Raw genomic sequence first — 27,741 nt, 5'->3', positions numbered from 1 at the left:
ATAAGCTAACCCTGGATGCTCATACTCCTGCTCACTTTGCTCTTCAAGGACTACCGGGACATACCTACGATGCACATTCAATGTTTCACCGTCAGATGCATCTTGGGTTGCTTCTGATTCACCACTCAATTCAGGTGGAGTTGTTGATTTTTCTGACACGGAGTCATTAGATTCAGAATCGTCACTAACTTCATTCTGTGGAGATAGTCCACCATCCTCAAACTCAGGCCCACCATCCCCAAAACTAGGCCCAACATCCCCAAAATTAGCTGGTTCGTGACTAACTTCATTATGTCCAGATGGTCCATCATCATATTGTACTCTATCTTGAACTTGTCGTTGTGCCCTTCTAGATTGATAGACAACAACCATTTGTGGAGTGCGTTGTTGTGCTAACTTAGCTTGATAGTCAACAAATAACTCAATTTGACCTGATTGGATAGTTGTTGCAACATATCCCTCCTATATGCATCGCAAAGTCGAATGCCCATAAAGTTATATCCATTACCCACTTGAATTGCACGCTTCCATGTCAAAGTAATCATATACTCATTAACATTGATTCCAACACAATCACATATTCTGTTAACCAACTCATTGTATGGAACAAACTTATCTAACACAAGGTATGCATTTGTCACGGGTGGCTCATATGACAAACCAATTCCTCTAATTTGTACTAGTTTTTCATCCCAATATAAAAGGACACAAACATATTCTGTATCCATAACTTTATCTCAATATTTGAATAATTAAAAATAAATATATACCAAATCTTAATTAACAATTCAAAAGAACACTACATACCAAATCCTAGTAGTTAATAACACACATCGAACATACAATTTATACCAACAACATAGAATTTTAATTTTTAGCTACAAACCCTAAAATCACAATTTTCACCATAAACTATGAATATAATGCTAAATTATGAAGAGAGCACGTAACTTGCCTTTATGGAGAAACAATAAGACGAATTTGGGCGATTTATGCAAGAATTGGACGAAAAGGTGGCATTTTTGGAAGGGGTTTGCGAAAAATAGGAGTGCAGATACTGAACATTCTGAGTTCTGTTTGATAGAAACAATAAAAAAAACATCCATTCATGGAAGCAGTTTTCCGGAACTGTCCATTTATAGAATTTTCCCCTATCTACATTTAAATGGAATTTTCCCCTATATATATCTAAATGATAATACTAAAATTATCTAGATATTATAGTACACAATATCTTAAATTTAGATAATATACAAATATTTTTTCTATAAAAAATAAATTTGTTTTCCTGAATTCAAAATAGAACATTTCAAGTGCGTTATGTCAATCACTGTCTCAACTCAGCCGATCTGCCCCATGTGGCATCTAGTATTGGCCCTACACTTCTAAGGACATTAATAGTAGGGACAAGACGGGACGGACACGTTAAGGCCATCCGCAACGCTGTCTCTTATCTGTCTCTTAACCGTCTCGTCTCTTAACTCATGGGCCCCACTGTACTTTTCACTCCATCTCTTAACTAAGAGACAGAACCTGCAACCCTCTATCTCTTATCCGTCTCTTAACCATCTCATTCATTAACTATTAATTCAATTTCATTTTTTATTTTTATTTCCAACAAATTCAATTAATAAAAACACACTTCATTAAATAAAATAAAAATTACAACTTAAAATCCTAAAAAATACATAATTAAATTCGTGGCAAAATAAATAAAAAAGACATAATTTAAAATATAATTTTATAGAAATTATAAAAACTACTCAGCCGGCGAATCATCCCTCGGAGGCGGTGGAGGCGGAATACCAAGTTGTCCCGCCAGATACACAATGCCGGCATGATGGGCTTGAAATTAGGCAGGCGTCATGCGGGAAGTGTCCGCCATCGTGGCGGTGAAGTACATGAACATTAAGGAGGAGGGCGGCCCTTGGGAGCTCGCCTGGCTTGATTCGCCTCGGCCCCTCCTCCCTCCACGGGAGGACCCCCTGCATCGTCTGTCGTGCCCTCAATCTCCTGCGAGGCAACCTCTTGTGCGGCGCTGCCTGAACCGCCCCCACTAGACGAGTATTGACCACTCGCTGTGTGCTTCGTGCGCTTCGAGGTCGAGCCCGTGCTGGTCTGGACATCGCCGGCCCACCTTGCCTCGTTTTTGATGGCCTCCCAAATATCGACATGTTTGAATTCTTTGCCGGTGTCGTCGAAATAGACTCGCAAAGCCGATCTCAGAATGTCGGCTCCCGTGGCTCCGCTTTGGTAATGAGCCTCTTCTGTCTTGTAGATGCCGTAGAATTTTTTGACCTCTCTGTCGACTCAGTCAAAGTGAGCGCGGAACATCTTCAATGTGCGGCGGCGGGACCCCTTCGGCTTAATCTCGTTGTAGGCCTCGGTGACCTTTCCCAGAAGCACGACCAGGTTTGTTGATTCCCGATGATGGGATCGTACGAGACGCTGATCCAGGCGTTGTACACAACCATCGTGTCGTTGCGGCTGTACGGATGCTGGCCTACATCCTCCTCCTCCTCGGCCGCCTCCGCCTCTTCCTCCACGGCGTCGAATGCCCTGGAGCTTCCACCGCCTCGTCCTCCTTCCGGAGTGGGTTCATCCGGATAATACTCCCTAATTTGGGATAATCCCTGCGAATACCTCGGGGCGGAGGGACGAGCGTATGCATCCACATCAAAATGGGGTGGTTGGTACCCCGCCGGCGTCGACGAGCCTTGGGTGCCTGGCGTCGACGAACCGGAACCTGAATCACCCAATACATTGTACATGCCCCCCGTCGCCAAACGCGTTGATGTCAAACCCGCCGGAACCGCCACCGCCAGAGTTTCCGTCGCCGGATATTTTGTTATGAAAATTGGAGAAGAAATGAAGATAATTTGGGAAGAATAGATGTGTGTTTGTGTGTGTAATGAGGATGAAATAAAAGTATTTATAGAGTAAAAAAATAAAAAAAATAAAAAAATAAAGAAAAAACGGTCGAAGCCCACTCGCTGGCCAGCGAGTGGGCGTCACGCGTGGCGAGACGGCTCGACATCCGTATCGGTGGGACGGGCGTCTCGGCGGGATGGTGACGAGACGAGACCTGCAACGCGCGTCCGTCTCGTCTCGGAGGGACGAGATAAGAGATACCCGCGATATGCGTTGTGGGTGCTCTAATACCGTCAAAGAAACATTTAATTCAATAACGATTCTTTAATGTATATTTTGAGTTTGGTCTTGCGAATGCATGACTTGGCACGTCCTTTACTAAAAGCAAAGATAATATAATCCAAAGTTTAAGAACAAAGTGATAATTTTTTGACATATTGCGATTGATCAAAGTACACCCTGCATTTTTATAAAATAATAAGCCAAAGTACAAAATAAAAATTATAATAGTCGATTGTATTTAATAAATAATAAAATTATTAACACCAACTTTTAAAGTAGATAAAAAAAGACAAGTATAGAAATAAAAAATCCTAATATTAATATGGTTACGTGTAAGATTCTTGTTACTAAATATACAAAATTCTGTTACCAAATATACAAAATTTTAGCTCTGTAAAATATGGCCAAAATACCATATGAAACACAACTCTATTTTCTTCCTTGATCATTCATTCGTTGAGATGAGGGAGATGGATAGTGTTTTCTCAGTGGATGACATATCTGACGGATTCTGGTCACCGCACGCGCCTCCCGTTTTCCTGCAAGACGATGCTGACGTTGAGCCGCTGTCATCCTCCGCGGCCGCAGGGATGAATCGCAGCTCATCGGAATGGGCATTCCAGCGGTATCTGCAGGAAGCCACCTCGCCCGATCATGTAATCACCACCTTGCCAGCCGATGACATCGTTAAGATCAAGGCCAACCATCACCAACCGCCGGCACCTCCCCCGCTGAATATTCCGACCGATCAAGATGAGTACCAGGAATTCCTCAAAAGCCGCCTCGAATTGGCTTGTGCCGCCTTCGCTTTGACTTGGGTAATTTTTACAATTGATCCTTATCGTTTTAGTCGACTTTTTAGGGAAACAGTGAATTAATTAGGTATTCTATGCATAATTAGTTTCCAGCTGATCTCTTACTGTTTGTTAGTTGATAGTTTGTAGTTTTGTACCCCGTGCTTCAGCTATTGTGCCTTTGCCGTATTTTTCATACTTCTCCCCTCTTAGATTTTTGTTAGATTTTAGGTTATTTAATCTGTTTCTGGAGCGTGTATCATAATTCATATGCAACAATGAGATTTAGGCATTATGAGTTGCTTATATACCATGCTTATTTATCATTAGGCACCTAAAGGCAAGGCTCCGGAATCTAATGCAGCGGCAGACATTGGATCTCAGGTTTCAAATTCGTCATCTTGTAAAGGTTATTAAAATTTATACTGTACTTCTTAGTGAATTTTGATAGAGTTTTTTCCCATGAACATAAATTCTCTATTTCTTATTGATCCCCTTTAGCAGTTGTAAGTCAAGAATAATACATGGTATCTTAGATGTTATGCTTTGCTTCATACTTCACGTGTTTTAAGGAGATGATATGAATCAGTTGTGTAGTTGTAGATATGGTATTTGCATAAATTGTGGACTTCTTTTTATGGGCCACACCATTAACAGATATGCGTGAGTCCTTTGTGATTTTTTTGAATGTAGCCATTGTATCCCTCTATGTATTCGTTATACAAATGTGAAAGGCATTGTTTGTTATGGAGTAAACGTAGATGAACACAAAAGAACAAGTACAAAGCGAAAACAGAAGACGAGAACTTAAATAGACACTCAAAGAATAACAATCCTCCAAAGAGGTCTAAGACAATCCTAATCCTCCAAACAGGCCTAAGACAGTCCTAATCCTCCAAAGAGTCCTAATAATCCTCAAAAGAGGCCTATAGTTGATACCGTCATACTCCTGAATTCTTTATTTTCCGAGATATCTAGCTCTTCCAAGAAGAGCTAGTTATAGGAGTCCTACTAACTCTAAACTAGGAAAGTAAAGCACTTAAAGATAAAGAAGGAAACAAATCTTCAAACATTGAAATTAATCTTGAGACAATCTACACAATAATGAAAATAATCTCAAGAGATGGAGATCTGTAGCTTGATCTTGGAAGCTTTAAGAGTTGGTGGCTTCTTGATTGATCACATGCCTGAGGGTTAGTAGAAGGGTTCATATCCGTGTCTGCTCTAGCGACCACCCTAGTTCATGCAGCGTGATTTACTCCTTTTTTGTTCTCCATTTTTTCTCAAAATAGCGAAAGGATATCTTCATATATAAAATTATCTAACCTAAAAATCTGAAAAAAAGGCTGCAAGTCTACTGCTACAAATATAAGCAATATGAAATGCTTGTTTGTGAGTAGGCTGATGAGGAGTTACTGAAATAGTTATTGAAATATAGATGATTTACAATTTTGAAATATTGAACCTATGAGTAACATAATCTTTGCTGATTTTACTATCTCTTTAGCAAATGGAAGGGATTCATCAAAGACACAAGTCAAGGATTTTAGTGAAACGGTTGGTGTACAACCTGTTCTTTCAATTCCATCGAATTCAGTTGCTCAAGTGAGGTCTACATCAAGTGGCTCTTCTGGGGATCAGTCTGATGATGATGATGGAGAAACTGAGGCTACTCAAAATATGGACCCTGCTGATGCAAAACGCATGAGAAGGTATGCTTTTGTATCCTCTGTGTATGTATTTCTATGCCCAAAAGAGTAGTGCAGTTAAGCTTGAAGTAGGCGAGTTTCCCAATCCTTCGTTTCCTTACAAAGTCGTCAATTATGGAAAATTTGTATCACAGAATGGATGCAGATTGTTGTTGAACATCTTAAGTAAAGAGATTTTATTTTAAAAGAAGAAAGATCTAATATGGAAAGGGGGATGCCAGGGTATGTACTTGTCATAATATTAGTGGATGATATTGGCAATGGGAAAATTTAAAATGTAATGTTAGTGGATTAACGTTGTAGGACCTGCCTAAACCACTGAGTTCTCTGACAATATAATATACAGATCGTGTTAGAATAAGAATGTGCTTTCTTTTTCTCTTTAAGCTTTAGGATGATTGAGAATATCACTTTTGGTTTCAGCTATACCTTGGAAATATTGAACTGTCTAAGATACTAAAGCCCTGGCCCTACAGCCAATAGGTTGTAGCATCCAATTTATGTCAAACACTTAGAAGAAACTTGAGACATTTATAGGCACGGATGAATGTTCTTTCGTTTTTTAAAGCTTTGAGATGATTGAGAATAGGCACTGGTGGTTTCATCTATAATTTGTAACCAATGAACTGTGATTTTAAAATACACTGTCCCAGAAGGCAGCAGCCAATAATGGCGAACCCACACTATCTATACACCTGTATTTGAAGATAACATATGATATTATGGGGATGCTCCTCAAGTATGCTGTAATAACAGAATTGTCATGACCTGTTTTTGATTTTTTATGTGAAGTTTCTGAACATTTAGTCAGTTTATATCTTGAAATGTCTCAATAATGATTAAGTAACCTTTTCAATTGCTCAAAAGATACTGTATATCATACTGGTGTAAAAAATATCCAGCGTGATCATATAATGCATGTTATAGTTCCAAATATGTTATGGTTATCTTAACTTATAGCTTCAAATTAATGGTGGTATCTAATAAAATTGTTGAGTATTTTCAGAATGATTTCGAATAGAGAATCAGCTCGCCGATCAAGAAGGAGGAAGCAGGCCCATATGTCTGAGAGTGAGACACGGGTACAAGTTTTATTCATCTTTTTCGTTAAGAAAGTTATTCCACTAGGTCTAATTATACCTTGATCTTTCTTCTCCCTAGGTCTCTCAGTTAAAAGTTGAAAATGCCACATGGCTCAAGCGCTTTTCAGACATAAACCATAAGTACAATGAATCAGTAGTTGACGCTAGAGTTCTGAAGGCTAATGTTGAAACTGTGAGAGCAAAGGTAAGTGAAGTCATTTAATAGCTTAAAATGCTGTATGGTTTGAAATGGAAGACTTTAACTGACCAAGTTTATTGTCATTAAGATGCCACGACACTCCATCTACTTTCCATGGACTTTTTTCGATTTACAAAGTACATGACACTTCAAATACTATGTTGCACACTATAAACTTTGTTAATTAAGTCCTACATTTTGGATCTATATTAGAGAAAATGACTACATAATCCCTTGTATGTGCTTTTTGGTAGGATGAGTCCACTCTATTTTGTAAGAATTGGATTTTTGGATTTTTTGAGCTGCTGACTGTATAGCCTGCTAGTCGTGAACATAGCTGGAAAATGATTGTGATTCTTCATTCATCCATCTCTCATCTTTTTTTTGGTGAAGGATCTGCTGCATCTCTTTTCGAGCCTTCATATATGTGCTTTTACTGAAAATAAGTATGTTCTTCTCGCACAGGTGAAAATGGCAGATGAAAGTGTGAAAAGAGTAACTGGCTTGAACTCACTATTCCATGCTATGTCTGAAATAACCACGCCAGGCATGCAATCCTTTGTTCGCATTCCTGAAACATCAGCAGATGCTGCTGCATCAATACAAGATCAGCGCTACTATCAACACCCATCTAATAATCACTTAAATAACATTATACCACCGAACACTACTGCAGACATTGGGGTTAACAAGATGGGAAGAAGTATCCCTATGCAGAGACTAGCTGACTCGGAACATATGCAGAAGCACACCCGCGAAGTAGCGAGTTCCTCCGGTACTGGAGACCAGTAAGGCTTCATCGAAAGATCGTGGCAGTGATGCCCTCAGCAAAGCTGGTCCTCAGCTCTGTAAGACTCTGTAGTTTCTTTTTATGGAAGAAAAAGTTTGGAAAATTTAATGTCTATTTCATGTGACTATTTATATTCTAGTACTATTTCGTAGGAATGAATTCTTGCAAGGGAAATCTATCATGAAATTTAGAAGTAAGAAATAACAGTACTATTTTAAATTTAATTATTAACATAAAAAAATAATTAAATAAACTAAGGTAATTAATTAAATACTACTATATCGGGATGGTCTTAAAGTGACAAACATATGTAGCGCATCTCAACCAGATATGGTTTCTTATCCCCAGCGACCTAACCTCCCTTTTCAATTTCCTACTATCTCCATCACACACTCAAACCTCCAATGACAGCTCTCCCCTCTCTCTCCCGCCTCAAACTCACCCCTCCACCGCTCTCCACCACCAATGCCGCCGCTCTCCCACTATCCTTCCCCCTCCAACCCCATCTTCCCCACCCACTCAGAACCTCCACCACCTTCTCACTCTCCGCCACCCTCGAGAGCCGCCGCCCTCCGCCACCCAATCAAGAATTCACCGACTACGATGAAGACGAGACCTACGGCGAGGTCAGCCGCATCATCGGCAGCCGAGCCCTCCCGGGCGGCCGCGGGATGGAGTACCTGATCGAGTGGAAAGACGAGCACGCCCCCACGTGGGTCCCCTCCGACTTCATCGCCCGCGACGTGGTGGCGGAGTACGAGACGCCGTGGTGGAACGCCGCCAAGAAGGCCGACGAGGCGGCCCTCGGCCAGCTGATAGCCTCCTGCGACGGGAGGGACGTGGACGCCGTGGACTCCGACGGCCGCACAGCCCTCCTCTTCGTGGCCGGCCTCGGCTCCGAGGCGTGCGTGCGCCTTCTCGCTGAGGCCGGCGCGGACGTCGACTACCGCGACGTCAGCGGCGGCCTCACCGCGCTCCACATGGCCGCTGGCTACGTGAAGCCGGGCGTGGCGAAGCTGCTGGTGGAGTGCGGGGCGGACGTGGAGGTGGTGGATGATCGGGGGCGGACGCCGCTGCAGCTGGCTCGGGAGATCTTGAAGTCGACGCCGCAGCTGCAGTTCGCTCGGAGGATGGGGCTGGAGAGCGTGGTGGGGGTGCTGGAGGGGGCTGCATACGAGTTCGCGGAGGTGGAGGAGGTGATGGAGAGGAGGGGGAAAGGGGAGAATGAGGAGTATCTGGTGAGGTGGAAGGATGGAGGGGAGAATGAGTGGGTGAAGGCGGGGTATGTGGCGGAGGATTTGGTGGCGGATTTTGAGGCGGGGCTTGAGTATGCGGTGGCGGAGGGGGTGGTGGAGCGGCAGGAGAGGGAGGAAGGGAAGGTGGAGTATTTGGTGAAGTGGGCGGATATTGAGGAGCCTACTTGGGAGCCTCAAGAGAATGTTGATCCTGAGTTGATCAAGGCGTTTGAACAACTATAGATCCATTTCTACAATTGTATTTGGATGAGTGCTATTTGCCAATTGTATTGGTTTTTGTTCAAGGTTGAGAAATGGTGAAACCGAATTAATTCCTTTTCAAACTTTATAAGATGGCACTCTTTCATCATCCGACCTTGCCATTCATCTACTACTAATTTTCCCCTCTTTTTTTTTTGGAAGTCGTGGGAATTTCCATTTGCTACATTAGGTGTAGTGTGCGCTAGTTGAATTTATGCTCATCTTAGCTTGCATATTAGGACACCATTATATTGGTCGGTTCTTGGTTCAATATCAAGTCATCGGTGTCTACGTGCTACAGCTACAAGTTTGAGGTATTTGTATGAGTATAACCATTTTATCTTTGAAGATGTTACGCCAATTGTAGAGCATTAGTAAGGGTCATGCCTCAGGCTAAGAAACCCGAAAAGTTCATGGGTTCAGACTTCAAATATTGGGAACAAAAGATGTTATTCTAACTTCTACCCAAATCAAGTTATATGTTTAGGGCTACACTTCAGACTAGGGATACACTTGTTGTGTAGGAGGAAGACAGACTTTAATGCGTGTGTTGTCTTTGACATGTGGAGTCAAGGTAACTACTGGTGCAAGAGCTAAGTTTTGAACTAAGAATGCTACATGGTGCTTCGTGCGCACAACTACTCTGTTTTATGGTGTTTGAGTTTGAATATTTATACTTGTGTTGAAAATTGTCAAAATTGTCGATTGATCCACATTAGCTAGCTTATTTTATATTGAAAATATATATTCGTGGTGGGAGATTAATGCGTGGTAGCGTTTCCTGCTTGGCTTCCATGCGTTTCCTTTTCTCACTGTCTTTTTTGTCAAAAACATGTAAACACGAAACATCATTTCACCAATTAACAATCAATTCTAAAAAAATTAATCCTAGTTGGTTCCCCTCTTTCTGCAATTTTAGTGGGATGACAAAATTCTTCGTCGTTATACGAAAAATTGAGTAAAATATCATTTTTAAAAAATTAAACAGAGAAGATATGTATGTTGACGTAAATGATCAGATTGCAAATTGATGTATCTTGTACGTTTACATGATTTTCATTCATAGTTAGGTCTCATTAAATAAACAAGCCATTTAATTTCTTTTCGATAGCTCACGATTGTCCTATTTCTGCATTTGCTGTGGAAACCTTTTATCTTACTTTTTAGTATTTATTTTCCTACAAAACTATTTGGAGCGTTGATTTGTGTATAATATACGTGCTCTCTTCGTCCATATAAAAAAGTCTTATTTGTAGATGCTATATATTTTTGTGTTAAAGTAAGAGAGATAAATAAAAAAAAAATTCTTGTAAACGAAAATGAGACTAATTTTAATGGACAAATTAAAATAAAAAAGTTAATCATGGACGAAAATGAGTTATATATTCAATATAAGCACAGTAGTGCAAACATATACTAGTATGCATTTCTATTATAAAAGTAGGAGATCTTTTAAATTTTGGTTTTCATTCTACTAATTCTTATGTAAGGAATGAATAGATATGAGTATGACACACAAACTCTTCTCTCTACTTCACAAAACCTCCCAAATTATAACATTAATCGTTAAAAACTAGAGTAGTGGAGATGTCAGAAATAATCAAAAGCTCAAAAATTTGGGTTGTGAATTTGCTGAAAGTAGAGGAAAATATGCTACACAGAGGGAAAAAAAGAGAGGCAATAGTATGATCACCTAGAAGCAGAAGAATATAATATAAAGCGTAAATGGCTAATAAAGTGTAGGAGTAAATTATTCCTACTTGTCTTGGCCGTGTCTTCCTTGCCACGTAATTTAAAGTCGGCCTTCTCAATCTTTCATTTCTTTATTATCAGAAGCTTCTTTCTACGTGGAAAATAAAGGCAGCAGCAGCTTCCCATTTCTGACTTTTTTGCGCCATATACGCTTCCAAAGTCAATATTAATTAATTACTCAAACAATGAAGCAAATTATATATTAAAGCTAGGATGAAAAGTTAAAACTACTACCATATTCCATAAACTTGTGTTTAGGTAATTTAATGACCATGTCAACTATTTTTTGAAACAAAACGCGCAGAAAAGAGGCATTGGTGTAGTTAGTAAACTTTGACATTCAGATCAAGTTTAAGTCGGGGTAGCAGAAGCTTCTTCAGAGAAAGAGTCGCTCTATTTTTATTTATTTCTTTTTTTCAACCTAAGTTAACACGATTCATTCTTCTATGTCACTATATATATAGGATAGGAGTATATATGTATATAGGAAATAATAGTACACACTATAACTTCCAACAAATACCGGTACAAGTGTTTGCAATAACAATTGAGATATGGCTCCCTCATATTTTGGTGTTTTTGTTGCAATTTCACTGCTTTTGGCAGCCAAAGGAGATAACCATGTTCCTCCTAGCTTAGCTCCCTTTTTTGGTACATATACTATTCTCCTCTTACTGTTTTATTCATTCGTTCATTAATTCATTACACTATTTTGAGAGTAATATATACGTAAAATTTTGGTGGATGATCGAGCAGATGATTTATGTAAAGAAGTGGAATGTGGAAAGGGAAGTTGTGAGGCTGCTCCAGGCTCTCCCTTCAGCTTCAAGTGCAACTGCGAACAAGGATGGAAGCGTACTCGTCTTGACGATGAAGACGACTTAGAATTCCTTCCCTGCATCATTCCCAACTGTACTTATTCTCTCCATCTCCCTCTCTTTCATGTCAACTAACTTTTTTTCAATTTCCATTTTTGTTTAATTTAATCTATGATGAGTATATTATGTCAAAAATGTGGACATATAACTTAATACTCCGTCGTTTTGACCTAATTAATTTATTCTTTTCACTCGAAAGAAAGACTTCATTTCCAATTTAAGATGTGAGGTTTTATTGCTTGAGTACTTAATGGAACTCAATTAACCACATGACAAGCGAATTATTATACTTTTAGAAGACAACTTTTTATAGAAAAATAGAATAACGTATTCACTAGAACTCTTTTTAAGAAGATAAACCATTTACAAGTCTCGTGCCTTCCAAAATAATTCTTGCATATTTTGGAATTGAGTTGGTATTTACCTTACCCTATAACACAACTTGTATAAATTGGGTGTATTGTTTATCTAAAATTATGTGACATATCTAATTAAATGTATGTAGGTGACGTGAACTACTCATGTATGCCTGCCGCCCCTCCGCTCCCAGCAGTTCCCAACAACGTATCCGTCTTTGATCGTAATTACCTTAATCTTTTCCTCAATTATTAATAGATCAAATTATTTATTACATTTTTATTAATATTTGTTTATGATTGGTGATCATTCTTAGCTTGCTATTGGGTCTACTGTGGAGAAGGAACGTGCTCAAAGAACTCAACACGTACTCACACGTGTCAATGCAACGCTGGCTACTCCAATCTCCTCAACGTCTCTGCTTTTCCCTGCTACAATGATTGTAAGTTTATTTTTACTTTTTTCATTATTTGGCGGTTACAATACATTAGTTAGTTTAATAAGGTTAATGATTAAATATGTTATTACTACTTATTAATTAGGTGCTATTGGGTCGAACTCCTGTGAAAGGCTTGGGCTCAAAGCTTCAAGTTCTACTTCAAATCCATCTTCAAATGGTGACAGCAACCAAGGTACGTATAGTTTACAAATTTAGTTAAATTTTCTATTTTTTTCTTTTTTTCTTCTTAATATTGTAATGGCTTGTTGCTATGCATTTACAATTAAATTCTAATTGTAATTAGTGAATTAGTGAAGTCTAATTAGTTATATGAATATTTGCAGCTATAGCATTCTCTATGGGGAAGTTCAACTGGATGGCAGTCTTGCTTGCTAGTGCTGCTGTTGCTTTCTGGAAATAAAGGGTGTCACATTTATTCTCATTTCGCATATCCATGCATATTTCATCATGTTTATTTCATTGTATTTTTCGCTATATTCTAGATTATTTGTATAAATAATGCGAATCCACATGTAGTCAGCTAGCTCATTGATGTACAAAATAAATAAATAAATATACTTTTTTGTGTATCTAAAATATTATATATTATACTGGAAGAATTACCTAAAATATCTTCTACAACATCTTCTGATACATCTATATAAAATGGACATGTGGCTATTTCATAGAAAGAAGAAAATGGCCAACACTTATGACTTAGTCTTTCTCTCACTTCTTCTTTCTACTTTTATTTTCTCATTTTATTAGCTAATTTGATAACCCACCTTGAACAATGACTCTATTTAACAAATCTCCACCTGAGTTCATGGTTCAGGTTTGTTGCATACATTGATAAGACCTTTGCAGTGCTCGAACTTGTCTCTTCCAAGACACTTGGTCAACATATCAGCTGCGTTATGAAGAGTATCAACCTTGACCACTTTGACTCTGCCCTTCTCAATTTCATCTCTGATAAAATGCAAGCGAACATCAATATGCTTGCTTCGCTCGTGAAAGTACTGGTGCCGAGCTAGGCACATAACAGAGCTACTATCACAAAACACCACCATAGTATTCTGTTCAATACCAAAATATGAGATTACCCCTTGAGCCCAGAGACTTTCTTGCACTGCACAGGTGAGAGCCATGTATTCAGTCTCGGTTGTAGCTAGTGCAACAACATTTTGCAAGCTGGATTTCCAGCTAATGACAGAACCAAACAAGGTGAATAAGAAACGTGACTGAGATTTCCTGTTATCCAGATTTGTTGCATAATCAGCATCACAATACCCCAAAACCTCTTCACCCACCTTATTACTGTCACGACCACAACTCCCTAGTACTAGTAAGTGTAGCTATTTCGTGACTAAAATAATCTCATCAATCATAAACTCAACATAAGGGAAATAATCAACTCGAGGTAATAGTTTCGAAGGCGAATGGGTACAGTCAAAATGAAATCAGAGTATCGAGACCAAATTCATAAGTTCCTATAACATAATTCTAATGCAGCGAAGGTTCCCAGACAACATAGTATGTATGAAGACATATTACTTTGGGCTATCTAACTACTTATTAACGGTCACTTCCCAACACCTCCGTCGCCACAATCACATTCAACCTGCACGTTAGAAAAGAAACATGTAGAGCTGAGTACTTGGTATACTCAGTGAGCACAGTGCTAAAAGCAGTTCTATTTAATTTGTCAGCCATAGTTGAGTGAATACGGGGTTTTTATTTAAAAAGACCCGAGTCACTAAATTCCTTTCATTTCATAAAATTGATTGCGCAATCACATAAACATAGATACCATATCTGAACGTATGTGAACCGGGAATGTGGCTACATTCTACGACGGTCACTGGACCGGCCAACTCGAAAGTTAGCTCACGATCCCCATATGTGTACACTAGTCCAACTAGGGTTTGTGGCCCTACTGGGACCCGAATTCGATTTAACATGATTTGGCATAGCCAAGCAGATAGGTAATCGTAAAACAAAACGTATGGCATGACAAACATCTTTAGAAACAAATTCACATTTTCATATTAAAATCATGTTTTGAAAAGAATGCCCACCCCAGAGCTTTTTCCTTAGAGCATCCACAATGAGACTAGACTTCACATAGCCCTCACATAGCCTTCACACTACCACATCATCAGCACTAAAATTCTCCTGCCACATCAACTGGACATCAAATAGCCCTCACATAGCCTTCCCACTACCTATCCACATCACTAATAACAATTATATAATTTAATTTACAATCGTATCAACATACGGAATTTAATTTACGAGACAAATACGGGAAATTCGAATAATACTATTAAATTTTAAAAAGTACATTAATTAAAAAAAAGTACAATAATTTTAAAAAAAAGTACAATAATTTTTAAAAAAAGTACAAAAATTTAAAAGTACAATTAAAAAAGTAAAAAAAAATCACTCCTCGCCGCCGTCCTCGTCTCCGTCGTCGCCCAGCCCTTCTTCACCGTCGTCGCCGCCGCCTCTGTCGCCACCTACGCCGCGGCTATTCCCGCCGGTCTCCCTCCTCATCGCCTCTAATTCTTTACGCTGGCTCTAGAGCAATACACGAAGATAATCCTTCACCTCGGGGTCCACCGCCGATTGGAAGTCGGCTAAGGTCTTCACCTCGGGGTTCAAAACGCGTATATATAGTGTTTTTGAAAAAAAAAATTAAAATTAAAATCTGACGCCGGTCTGACGCCGATCCGGGGCCTACAATGGCGCCGTGAGGATCAGCGTTAGAACCGGCGTCATCAATGGTTCGGCGTCAGAACCGGCGTCGGTGAAAAATCGGCGTCGCGGTTTTGACGCCTCCATTGCTGATGCTCTTAGCCGTAAAGTTCCCTTGATTTAGTCCTAAACGTCGTGTGTAGACGCTCCTTTAGGAACATAGAATAATACTAAATTAGGCTTAAGAAGCCAAGTAATTGACGTGAATGCATCCTAAATGCATGATCATTTTATTCCTTTTTTCTAAATTCATAAGAAAAGTCTTTGAGCCTTAATTAAATCGTGCGCTTTAAATTTATGTGAAGGTCTACCAGTTATTCGTTTAACAATAGGGCGCTACCTCCTATGTAAATTATTCAAGCGTTAAAATAATTCATGGTCTATCCATTATTTCGGAAATAATTAGCGTACCATTTCTTAGCATTAGTTATTCAAGCACTAAACTAAAGTCTAGAAATTAAATTTATCATCGCGGGGTTAATTAGCGGTCTACCAATTAATTGATCGGTCAACAAAGGAGGGCTCATGACTTAATTCGATACAGCAGGCCCAACTTAATTCATTACTCCATTTAATATTCTTTTTAGGCCCAAGCTTCCATTTAACTTAAAATACTAGTCTAACATAAAAAGATTCCTTGGCCCAATAATTAAAACAAAAATCAGCCCAAAACTCCCTTCTCCTTAATCCATCGCTACCTTCCTCTCAAAACACATTCCTCAATCTGCAAATTGGAGAGCCCTAATCGAAGAGGAAACGGCGGTACCTCCACCGTCTCCCTCACTTCCCTTCGTCGCCGGTCAGATTCGCCGGCATCCTCATTTCCTCCGTCGAATTCCCTCACATCCATGGGGGCTCTCTCTCTCATTCCCACACTTCATTCTTTCTCCAGATTCAGAAATTTTCCCCCAAATTAGTACTCCTAATTGAATCTGGAGAGCAGCGGCGTTGATTTCTCCCCTCGCCTCCTCCGGCGAGTTTGCGACCGCCGTCGGCTCGTCCTCCAACGCCGATGTTTCTCTCTCCGTCGATTTCTCTATTCGACGAAGCCTCGGTTGGAGGGAAGGAGTCGCCTTTCCCTCCGGCGTCGCTTCTTGGTGAGCAGCCGCCCCGTTGTTGCCGCCGCCGACTCCCGGCGGACCTGCAGCGCTGTCGTCCTCCGTCAGCCCCGGCGTCGAGGCTCCGGCCATTGGGGAGTCACCGCCCATTCGCCGCTGCCCGCTCTTAGCGGTGACGGAGTCATCGTCGTCGAACTTCTGCCGAGCTCCAGTTCGTCGCGAGGGATCGAACGGACAGTCTTTGTCACGACAGCCCTTTAGGGTTAATAAATATGAGCGATCGTGTTTAAAAGAAATTAATAAACAGACGAAGTGAACTAGGGTTTCAATAAAGAGTTTGACCAACAATTAATACTACCTCCGTCCCCAAAAATTTGTCGGGTTTTAAGAAATGTAATGGAATGTAAGTTGAAAAAGTTAGTGGATTGTGGGACTTATTTTTATATATTAGTTTTATAATAAAATGTTAGTATGAATGAGTTAGTGGAATATGAGGTCCTCTACAAAAAATGGTAAAAGTGAAATGAGACAAATTTTGGGGGACGGACGAAAATGGAAAATAGGGATAAATTTTCAGGGACAGAGGTAGTATTTAATAAAAAAAAACCAAGAGGTTGACATTATCCAAATAATTAGGTTCAAAGCTAAATGAATGATGAGTAAAAACAATGTCTCAGCGGAAGCGTTCAAGAGAAAGAGTGACGTCATGTGTGGAGACACAATGACACTCGTAGTTCACAACTAACCAAACCATGCTTCAAAGTTTAAATTGCTCAACACCACCAATTGCTCGTCGCCGCTCAACCTGCACATAGGGAAAACACATGCAGATCTGAGTACTATAAAATATACTCAGTGGGCTCTTGCCGAAAATATTTTCAATAAAAATATTATTTATCATGCCATACATAAGTAACCATCAGGGTTTAGCTTTAGAAAGGCCCGAGGCACTCAAAATCATTTCCCATTGTAAAAGTCGACTGATCAGTCATTTTCCCATAGACGTTAGCCATATCTGCCAATACATGACTTGGAATGTGGCCACAAACCAAGTCACTAGACCGGCCAGCCCGTACGCTAGCACAGTCTACCATAGGTGTACGCTAGTCCAAGTAGGGTTTGCGGCCCTACGAGGACCCGAATTCGATTTATATAATAATGGCATAAAGCCACATCAGATAGGCACGTTAAAAATCAAATCACGGCATGATAAATACAGTTTTATTCTCATCGATAAAATATTTAGGACATCGTCCTTATTTAAAAGAAAGCACACCTCGATTGCTTAATCCGAAACTATTTTCTTTCCTTTGCGTTCACGATTCCCTTGCGAGATATCACCTTTAGAATTAAAATAACACATAAATCAACACACTTTCAAATTAAATAAATAAGATGCATGCATCCTAGGCGAAGTTATTTAACTCGTTTTATCTCGGTTTTCGATTATTCGGCGGCCGCTTACACTCTTAATTCCTCCGTTAGCTCCTCGTATTTTCTCCACGATATCGAAATAAAATTCCCAAAATTAATAAAAAGTAATTAAATTATCGCAAGCATTTTCCCCTCGAACTATATTTATTTCGGACTTAGGATATAATTATTCGTTCGTTGAAATATTCCGAAATTAACTAGATAATTCGTCACTATTAATTATCGACCCAAAGATTTATTTAAAAGTCCAAGACTTAATTATTTTCCCACCTTATATCTCCAATTTAAATTTTAAAGCCCAAAACAAAAGAAAGAATGACCCAACTCAAACACAAAACAAAACAAAACAAAACTTTCCCCTACTCCCTCATCTCGGTCAACTCTCTCTCTTTCTCCCTCTCACTATTCTAATTCCTTTCTTTTCTTCATCTTCTTCTTCTTCAATTTCCCCATATTCTACTCTTCATGATTCCAATCACAAAATTAATCAAATTATTCCACCGACCCATAGCTAACAGATGCGAATTGCTCAATTCTTCCATCACCTAATGCTTTCATGAGTTCTTCTGGCAGCGGATCCCAAATCGGCACCGATTTCTCCCAATTTCCGTCGGTTTCTCCAATTCACCCCACGACGCCGGCCGCTGCTCGCCGGGAAGACAGAGTGTTGCCGCCATGGTGCTGTCGGCGCAGTCGCCGGGTCAGGATTCACCACCTCCGTCGCACAACGCCGCTGCTGCCGTCGGTGTGGAGGAAATTCTGCCGCCGATCCGCTGGGAAGAGCTGCTGCTGGAGCGCGTCCACCGCCGTCCAGCCGAGCCCCGACTGACCTCCGAACAACCCCGAAAGACTCCGACCCCATGAAAGATAAGTTCTAACAGTTACAGTTCAGTTTCGTTTGTGTGTTCAATCAAAATCTACTTCTTTTTGCGTTTTAGGTTTGAAAGATTAAAGGGGAGTTCGATTGGTGTTGTTTGATTGGAGATGCTTGTTGATTGCATTATGTGGGAAGGGTGCAGGATGATATGTCGTGCATAGAATGCTAAAAATTCATGCTTTCAATTTGGATAGAAATTATACCTTGATCAGATTTCGAAAGACAACAGGTAGCTCTCTCTCACGAATTTGGTTCTCAATTTCTGCCGGAAGAAGATTAAATGAGATGGTTTGAATTATGAAAAATAGAGGAAACTCTATAGAATTACCTTGAATCTAAGTTGTGAAGAAGAAGTCTTGGTTTTCTTGCTGTAGAGAACGAGTAGAATAGGAAAATAAACTGAATTGGAGATTTAAAATAGAGGGAGGGGTGGTTTGGATGTGAGAGAGATTTGGGGAGAGAGGGAACGGTTTTTCCAATGTGGGTTTACATTTTCGAATTCTGCTTCTTTTTATTTATTTTGGATAAATTTGAATTTATTTGGTATTTATTTGCAGATCACGGAGGAAGAAAATCTCTGCAAAATCTTTAATTAAAATTTTGAATTAAAGCAGCCCACAATTTATTTATCACGGACTGGATTTCTATATTATTTATCCGATTTATTCGATCCAACTCGCGGATTGAGTCCGATAAATATTCCTCACGAACAGGAATTATTTTAGATTCGCGCAGTAATTTATTTCACAAATCTCTAGTCCAGCAACAATTAATTCACCGACAATTAAATCACGGACTTCGAAATATTATTAGCATTAAATGCAAGTACTTTAGGGTTCGAAAGTTAGGGTTCAAAAAGTGGGGCGTTACAGTCTTCCTCTCCGGTGCGGTGTGGTCGCCTCGGAGGGCAGCCCCGATTACCAAGCTAAGTCCTCTTTCCCCCTTTCCCCGTTGTTTCACTGTTATTGAGTTATGGCAACAACTATGTTGGGGATTTCATCCGATTTTGCTGGAGGTTTTTTTTTGTTCTTATGTTCTAAATCTTTGAGAGCTTATTGGAAGGAGTTTGATTGTTTCTCTAGCAACACTAGTTACTGATTCATTATAAATCATGTGCTAGTTATTGCATTGAGGTTTCATCTATAATTCTAAGTCTTCATGCTATTTATGTGATTGTCTATCTTGATGCAACGAGGGTGTAAAGGTAGTAGCTTGTGGTTCTAGTTCTATTACTTCTACATGATGACATGAAAGAAAACATCTAGACTTGATGGAGCAAGAGTTACCTGTTGGGGAGTTATGAAAAGGTGTGAAAGAGCTCCTCCTTTGCTGCCTAGTTCTCGGCTTCTCAAAGAATAGAAGTATGCTGATTTTTTTGATGTGGTGGGAGGGTGTTCAAGGTGGTGTTGAGGGGTTTATAAAGGTGATTTGATAACTGCAAATCTGCAACTCTTGATCCTCTTTCAGGGACATTTTTGTTGGTTGTGAGAGTGTACTCATGTGTATTAAAAGAGCTGATTTTCATTTTGTTTCCATATGCAGCATATCTTCCTTTTCATGATTTTGTAGCACTTTATACTTAATGTAGCTTGGTGTTTAGCTTGGGACAAAAGGATTTCTTGTTTGATTGCTGCAGGGTGTACATAGGGGAGCTGGGGCGGTTGGGAGAGAACATGGCTGCCAAGCTGCTGCTCGCGACGGGCTTGCTGCCCCGGGCCCTCGGGCTCGCTGTGGCTGATCGGTTTGGGCTCGAAAGGGAGAGGCCCAAAGTGTAGCAAAAGAAGAGATTTTAGTTTCTCTTTTTTTTTCTCATTCATGAATATTTGCACAAGCATCCACTATTCTTTTCTCTCCTTCAATTTAAGTCCACATGAACTTAGACATGTAATTGAATGTATTGGTCGTGGTGTAAGCGAATACTTTGGTTCGGGAATAAGGTCCTTATTCATGACGTGCTATACTTTGTAAATGTGTAATGTTGTTCTAGTTTGTTCGATTCTTACTAAATTTGTGTTTTCTTGAACTATCGACATTAGTATCAACAAAGGGAAGTAATGAATTCCATTCGAAACACTAATCAAGAGAGGGAAAATTCCCCGGTTTGACATTACACTTCAACGGCGAAAGGATAATAAAAGAAGTGAGTATTACAATTACTGCCTTTGAACACAATACCAAAGTCACTAGAACTTCTCAAGTATCTAAGAATCCATTTGAGTGCATTCCAATGTTCCCTTCCTGGATCAGACATATACCTGCTTGTGATTGAGATTGCATGAGCCAGATCTGGCCTTGTACATATCATAGTGTACATTATGCTACCAACAACACTTGAGTAGGGAACTGATTCCATCTCCAATGCTTCCTGCTCAGTTTTTGGTGCTTGCTCCTTAGAAGTTTGAAGCTTTGTGATAAGGGAGTGACAAAAGCTTTAGCTTCTTCCATGTGGAACTTCTTGAGTATTTTCTCAATATACCCAGACTGTGACAGCCACAACTGCTTCTTGCTTCTGTCCCTGGTGATGTCCATCCCTAGAATCTTCCTAGCCTCACCCAAATCCTTCATCTCAAAGCTATCCTTCAAATCTTCCTTAACCTTCTGTAATCGGCTAGTAACATATCATCTACATAGAGCAAAAGATAAGCTATTGGAGTATTTCCTCTCTTCTTTATGTAGATGCAGTCATCCTATTTTGACTTGTGAAAGCCAAGTAACACCATCTGCTCATTGAATTTTTTATTCCACTGTCTTGGACTTTGTTTCAGTCCATATAGGCTCCTTTTTAACAAACAGATTTTATCTTCTTCTCCTTCATTGATATACCCCTCAGGCTGATCCATAAAGATAGTTTCCTCAAGGTCCCCATTGAGGAATGCAGTTTTAACATCTAACTGTTGCAATTCCCAATTCCTCTGATTCACAACAGCAAGCAGTATCCGGATTAATCTGTGTTTCACAACTGGGGCAAAGACTTCATTATAGTCAACTTCTTCCTGTGTAAAACCCCTAGCAACCAACCGAGCCTTAAATCTGATACTATCTTTGCCTGTTGTCTCAACCTTTTTCTTAAAAAACAATTTACAACTCACAAGTTTTCTGTCTTTTGGACCCTGATTTAGCTGGCTTTTATCAACAAGGACCCAGATTTTGTTCTTGATCAAATAATCAATTTCCTCATTCATAGCTTCTACCCACTTCTTTCTATCTTTACTTTGCATAGCTTCCTTGCAGGTCAGTGGATCAGTGAGTTCAACATCCTCTGCTGCACACAAAGCATAGTACACAACATCTGCTTCATAATATCTAGATGGAGGTCTAATATATTTGTTCTTCTGACCCTGTCCCTTGCAAGCTGGTAGCTGCTCAGACTAGGATCAGATCTAGAATCCCCTCCACCCTGACCAGAATAAGATCTAGAATTCCCTCCACCTTGACCAAAATCATCATCCTGAGACTATTCTTCACCATCAAAGTCACTTACATCAACAGCCTCATGACTCAACTTCCCAAGCTCCACCTTAAAAAAGTCATTACTGACCTTTTCAGCATTTTCCTTCTTCTATGGAGTCATGAATGGCATTTGGTCTTCTAGGAATACCACATCTCGGCTAATCACAACTTTCTGGAATCTAGGCTCAATGCACCAAAGCCAATAACCTTTTACCCCTCTTTAATATCCTAGCATCACACGTTTAAGAGCCCTTGCTTCCAGCTTGCTCTTCCTCACATGGGGCAAAAGCAGCACATCCAAAAGTTCTAAACTTTGAATAATCTCCATATACTCCATGCCACTTATAATCTGGTGTATCAGACTTCAAAGTTGTGGTTGGACATTTATTAATCAGAAAAACAGTTGTATAGACAACCTCACCCCAGAATTTGCTTCTCATACCTGATGCAAACAACAAACATCTAACTCTTTCAAGGATAGTTCTATTCATCCTTTCTGCAACCCATTCTGTTGGGGGGGGTTGCTAGGGACTGTTCTATGCCGTTTAATCCCCTTTTCCTTGCAGAAAACATCAAACTCTCTAGATAGATACTCTAAGCCATTGTCTGTCCTAAGAGACTGAGACACTTTACACCTCTTCCCTTTTCAAGTTCAACTTCTTTGCACCAAGTACTAAACTTAGAAAAGGTTTCTGATTTTTCTTTCTAGATATAGACCCAAAAGCTTCCTAGAGTAGTCATCTATTATTGACAGATAATATTTCACCAGAATGCATTGCTCACATGGTTCTAGCTTGCTTTCCAGTATTAAGACCCTTTCTCATCAGTTCTTTAACACTTCCTTCAGCTGAATGTCCTAGCCTCATATGCCACAATTTGATATTATCAACACCTGCTGCATGAACTTCACCACCCACAGCTTCAGCCAAAAGATAGTATAAACAGTTTCTTCTTTCAGCTTCCATTATCACTTGTTGTCCCTTCTTTACCATCAATTTCCACCAAAGAGATAAATGAGAAAACCCTTTAACTCCCACATCCCTAGCGAGACAAGGTTCCTCCTTATCTCAGGAATCCATCTCACATCTGCAGGGAATTTTACTGAGCCATCTTGCATCCTTAACTTCACCATGCCAATACCTCTGATATTGCAGACCTGATTATTTCCCAACAATACAGTACATGTATCTTCCTTCAAGTCATGAAACCAGTGCTTATGGGGGCACATATGGAAGATATACCCTGAATCAAGATTCACTGACTAACCTTCTGCAACATTCAAGATTTGTCCAGTTTCAAGTCCCTCAACACAATCTGAACTATTCTGGACTTTTTCCCTCTGAGGCTTGTTTCCTTTTCCAAGCAAAAAATCCTTCTTTAGATGTCCGGGCTTCTTACACCAATGACAAGATCTAGTTTCCTTTGAATCAGAAGTTGAGGCCTTGTTATCATCGAATTTTTTCTTAAACTTTTATTTCTCAAACTTCTTGACGTGGAGACTCTCTGCAATATTCTCAGAACCTTTGCATGGGGCTTTCTGAAGCTCCTTTGCTCTTCACCTTAGGTAGAGTGATAGTATTTTCCATTCCATACACCATAGCATCTTTCAAGTGATCATAGTTTCTTGGCAGAGCATTGAGAAGTAGGATTGCCTGATCTTCATCACTGACAGAGACATCTATATTTTCTAGATAGTCCACTGCCTTTGAAAACTCCTCATGATGTTCACAGATTCTCTTATCTTCTTGAAAACGATAGGAATAGAGCCTTTGCTTCATGCGTAGGCGATTTGCCAAGGATCGAGTCATGTACAGACCCTCCAATTTGGATAGAACTCCTGCTGTCGTGGTCTCCTTCGCTACTTCTCTCAAAATCTTATCACCAAGACAGAAAATAACCACGCTATGAGCTTTGGCCTGAATTTCTGCCAATTTCGTTGCAGCTTTCTCATCCAAATCGACCTTCTTTTCTCACCTTCCTTCTCCTTTTCGAGCGCAGCAGATGACCCCTACTGAATTAGCATTGCACGAATCTTCATTCGCCAAAACCCAAAATCGTTCGAACCAGTGAACTTTTCAGCCTCCAATCTTGACGCCATTTCAATCGATTGAAAGCACCGCAAATTCGCTCTAGATCCCCTCCTTTCCCACCGGACGACGCCACTTGTTGTGAATCAAGAAGAAGAGATGAAGATTGAACAACTAGAAGAATACCCTTTTCCTCTTAGCTCTTAGCTCGCGACTGTAAACTCAAGACACAAAATCAAAGTAGAGAAAGTAAACCGTATTATTCATCATCCTTCTCAAGCTGAGAATTGAAGAGTATTTATGCAATACAAGAGAATGAAAAACTGCTCTCAACAACCCTAACCTCTTGAGCTCCAACGGCCCTCAACAAAACAAAGAAAATAAAACTAACTAAAACTAATCAGCTAATTTGATAACTCCAACTGCTCCAGCTGGCTTGGACCCACCTCGAACCATGACTCTATTTAACATTAATAATAGTTTTAATTCTTTAACTTTTTATAATTATTTACCACTAATATAACAAGCTAAAAAACATGAAATTGACGGTTCAAAAATAGGAAGTTCACTCTTACGCAATCATCGTAAAAATATCAAACTACCCTTGCATTCCCACAAATATATCGTCTCTCACTTTTCAGTAACTTATGATCTTCCCTAGGGGTGTCGAAACGGGTACCCGCGGGTACCCAAACCCGATTTTGCGGGTACCCGTACCCGAAAACTTCAATATTATACTACACAATCCCGACCTGTATAGATATACGGGTAACCCGATACCCGCATCAGGTATCCCAAACCCACAGTTGCGGATACCCAAACCAGCAGGCATAATTTAAATTGTGTATTATATTATTCAATGGTATTATGCTTTTAGTTTTTACTTATCATTAATGCTAGTCATCTAATACAATAATTTTATGTATATGTTTGTAATTATAGAATGAATTTTGGGATTATTACTAGTTGCTACACTATGATTTTAGATTTGTATTTTTTTTACTTTGTTGTATTTGCATAATTTCCAACTATTAACTATGCACAAATATGGTAATTTCTCAATCTCTTAAATATAATATGACTACTTATTCAATATCTTTTCTCAAAACGAATCTAGAATTTAATAAACATAATAAATCCAGTAAGAAGAGGGCAACAAGCCAACAACAAAATGAAATCGAAATAAAAAATAAAATCTGAATGTATCGTGAACCGACAGCCTTACTTAGGCCATCTACAACGCTGTCTCTTATCCGTCCCTTAACCGTCTCTTAAATTACTATTCATGGGCCCCACTGTACTTTTTTACTTTATCTTTTAACTAAGGGACAGAACCTGCAACCTTCTATCTCTTATCCGTCCCTTAACCGTCTCTTAAATTACTATTCATTCAATTTCATATTTTATTTTTATTTCCAACAAATTCAATTAATAAAAACACACTTCATTAAATAAAATAAAATTACAACATAAAATTCGTAAAATCCTAAAAAAATTAAAAATACATAATTTAATAATTTTCTCCGTCAAATTTTGCCCAAATGTGCTCCATTAGATCATCTTGGAGTTGGGCGTGGGCGGTAGAGTCACGTGTCCTTCCCCGAATAGACAACCGTTCTTGTATAGACGGATGCACTCCACTGCGAGGCGGACTACTTGCTGTAGAGCTTCCGGGGGCTTTAGGGTCGAACCAATTTCCCGCCTCAGGTCCTTCGTCTTGGACAATCATGTTGTGCATGATTATGCACGTATACATGATGTCGACCATACTCTCCATGAACCACGCACGAGCCGGGGCTTTGATAATGTTGAAGCGCGCTTGGAGAACCCCGAACGCCCTCTCCACGTTCTTGCGAGCAGCCTCCTGCTTCTGCGCAAAAAGAGCCTGCTTTGCGTTCACAGGCCTGCTGCACGTCTTCACGAAGGTTGGCCACTTCGGGTAGATGCCGTAGGCAAGATAGTACCTCATTTTATACCGCCGGTTGTTAGCGATGAAGTTGATGGCCGACGCTTTACCATCCAAAACTTCGGCGAAGAGGTCGGATTGGTGGAGCACGTTTACGTTGTTGTTCGATCCGGGGACCCTGAAGTACGCATGCCAGATCCATAGCCGGTAATCGGCAACGGCCTCGAGTATAACGGTGGGGTGGGTGCCTTTGTGGCCGCTCGTGTACGACCCCTCCACGCCACAGGGCAATTCTTCCATTGCCACTGCATGCAATCGACGCTGCCGAGCATCCCGGGGAATCCATGCACTTCTTCGTGAAGGTGGAGCAGAAACTGGCAATCTGTCGTGCTTGGCTTCCGGAGAAATTCGTCTGTGAAGGCTGCCCGGACGCCTTTGCAGAATTGGATCAAGCACATTCTCCCAGTGCTTTCTTCAATGTGGAGGTATTCGTCGAACACATCCGCCGTTTGTCCAGTCGCAAGCTGACGGATTGCTGTAGTACATTTCTGCAGCGTCGTGTGGCTGGGACGGCCGACGGCGTCGAACCTTTCTTGGAGGAACTCTTCCCTGACTGCCAATGTATTTGCGATGTGGAGAAATAGCGGTTTCCGCATGTGGAAACGTCGACGGAAATTGGTATCTCCCCAAACCGGGTTATCGCAGAAGTAGTCACGGACTAACCTTGCGGCGGCTTCCTCCCAGTTACGATGGATGTAAGTCCGGGAGCGTCTTTGGGGCGGCGCGGCTTCCTCCGCCTCCCGGCGTCGATCTTCTTCAAGTGATTCTTCCATTATTCGACGCATTTGCTCATACGGATCCATTAGATCGATTAACTTTGGGGGAAGAATAAAAGAGTTGATTCGAGATGAAAATTGGAGTTGAAAGAGAAATGATTTGAGAAGAATAGATGTGTATTTGTGTGTGAAATGAGGATGAAATAGGAGTATTTATAGAGTAAAAAAATAAAAAAAAATTAAAAAAAGGAAAACGATCGAAAAACGGTATTATTACCGTTTTTCGAATTTTAATTAATTAATTATTTATTTATTAAATTCGATTTTTTTAAAAATGATTTATTGCGTCCGCGTGACGAAACCCACTCGCGGGACGGCGAGTGGGCGTCACGCATGGCGCCGGAGCACGCCACGCCACGTCGTGCGTGCGCGTGGCGAGACGTCTCGGCGGGCTGGGGACGCGACGGGACGCTGCAACGCGTCCCGCGCGCATCTCGTCACGAAGGAACGGGCTTCGAGCCACCCGCGTAACGCGTTGCGGGTGGCCTTACACAGCGATGGAGATACGACAATTCTGCCGGAGCCAAAGAAAGATAAGATCGGTGATCGATTTTGGAGGGCTTATGATTTCGTTTGAAGCCTAGGACTATGATTTTGATATGTTGGTACTTTTATATAATTATTTATTTGTGTCCAGCTTCTAAAGTAGTAGTTAATTTAATCCACCAAAATATTGATTTAATTTTTCAAGTTAAAATTATGAACTTTTCGGGCTAGCAAAATAATACGATCGTGTAATTATTCTAA

At 40.2% G+C, this 27,741-nt stretch overlaps 3 protein-coding genes and 1 long non-coding RNA gene across 4 annotated transcripts; all 4 read left to right on the top strand.

The window, feature by feature from the left end:
* The first annotated feature begins 3,522 nt into the window (after positions 1-3,522).
* Positions 3,523-7,928, top strand: LOC121741975 (light-inducible protein CPRF2-like). Its single transcript, XM_042134972.1, has 6 exons — positions 3,523-3,971; positions 4,278-4,356; positions 5,455-5,659; positions 6,663-6,738; positions 6,818-6,943; positions 7,403-7,928. Exons 1-6 carry the CDS (start codon positions 3,570-3,572, stop codon positions 7,727-7,729), a joined length of 1,215 nt encoding a protein of 404 aa, XP_041990906.1. The 5' UTR covers positions 3,523-3,569; the 3' UTR covers positions 7,730-7,928.
* Positions 7,929-7,966: 38 nt separating this feature from the next.
* Positions 7,967-9,332, top strand: LOC121741976 (signal recognition particle 43 kDa protein, chloroplastic-like). The gene has a single exon (XM_042134973.1). It carries the CDS (start codon positions 8,132-8,134, stop codon positions 9,203-9,205), a length of 1,074 nt encoding a protein of 357 aa, XP_041990907.1. The 5' UTR covers positions 7,967-8,131; the 3' UTR covers positions 9,206-9,332.
* A 1,906-nt stretch (positions 9,333-11,238) lies between these two features.
* On the top strand, positions 11,239-13,246 carry LOC121811494. Its single transcript, XM_042212368.1, has 6 exons — positions 11,239-11,626; positions 11,732-11,887; positions 12,359-12,433; positions 12,527-12,652; positions 12,753-12,842; positions 12,994-13,246. The coding sequence occupies exons 1-6, from the start codon at positions 11,530-11,532 to the stop codon at positions 13,068-13,070; spliced, it is 621 nt and encodes a 206-aa protein (XP_042068302.1). The 5' UTR covers positions 11,239-11,529; the 3' UTR covers positions 13,071-13,246.
* A 4,728-nt stretch (positions 13,247-17,974) lies between these two features.
* On the top strand, positions 17,975-20,744 carry LOC121810998. The gene is made up of 2 exons (XR_006052494.1): positions 17,975-20,198; positions 20,412-20,744. It is a non-coding gene; the product is annotated as an uncharacterized LOC121810998 (long non-coding RNA).
* The last annotated feature ends 6,997 nt before the right edge of the window (positions 20,745-27,741 follow it).

The sequence above is a fragment of the Salvia splendens genome, chromosome 7 (assembly GCF_004379255.2).
Source record: "Salvia splendens isolate huo1 chromosome 7, SspV2, whole genome shotgun sequence".
Taxonomy (NCBI): domain Eukaryota; kingdom Viridiplantae; phylum Streptophyta; class Magnoliopsida; order Lamiales; family Lamiaceae; genus Salvia; species Salvia splendens.
The sequence above is the reverse complement of the archived record's forward strand: the minus strand, read 5'-3'. Positions and strand labels throughout refer to the sequence as shown.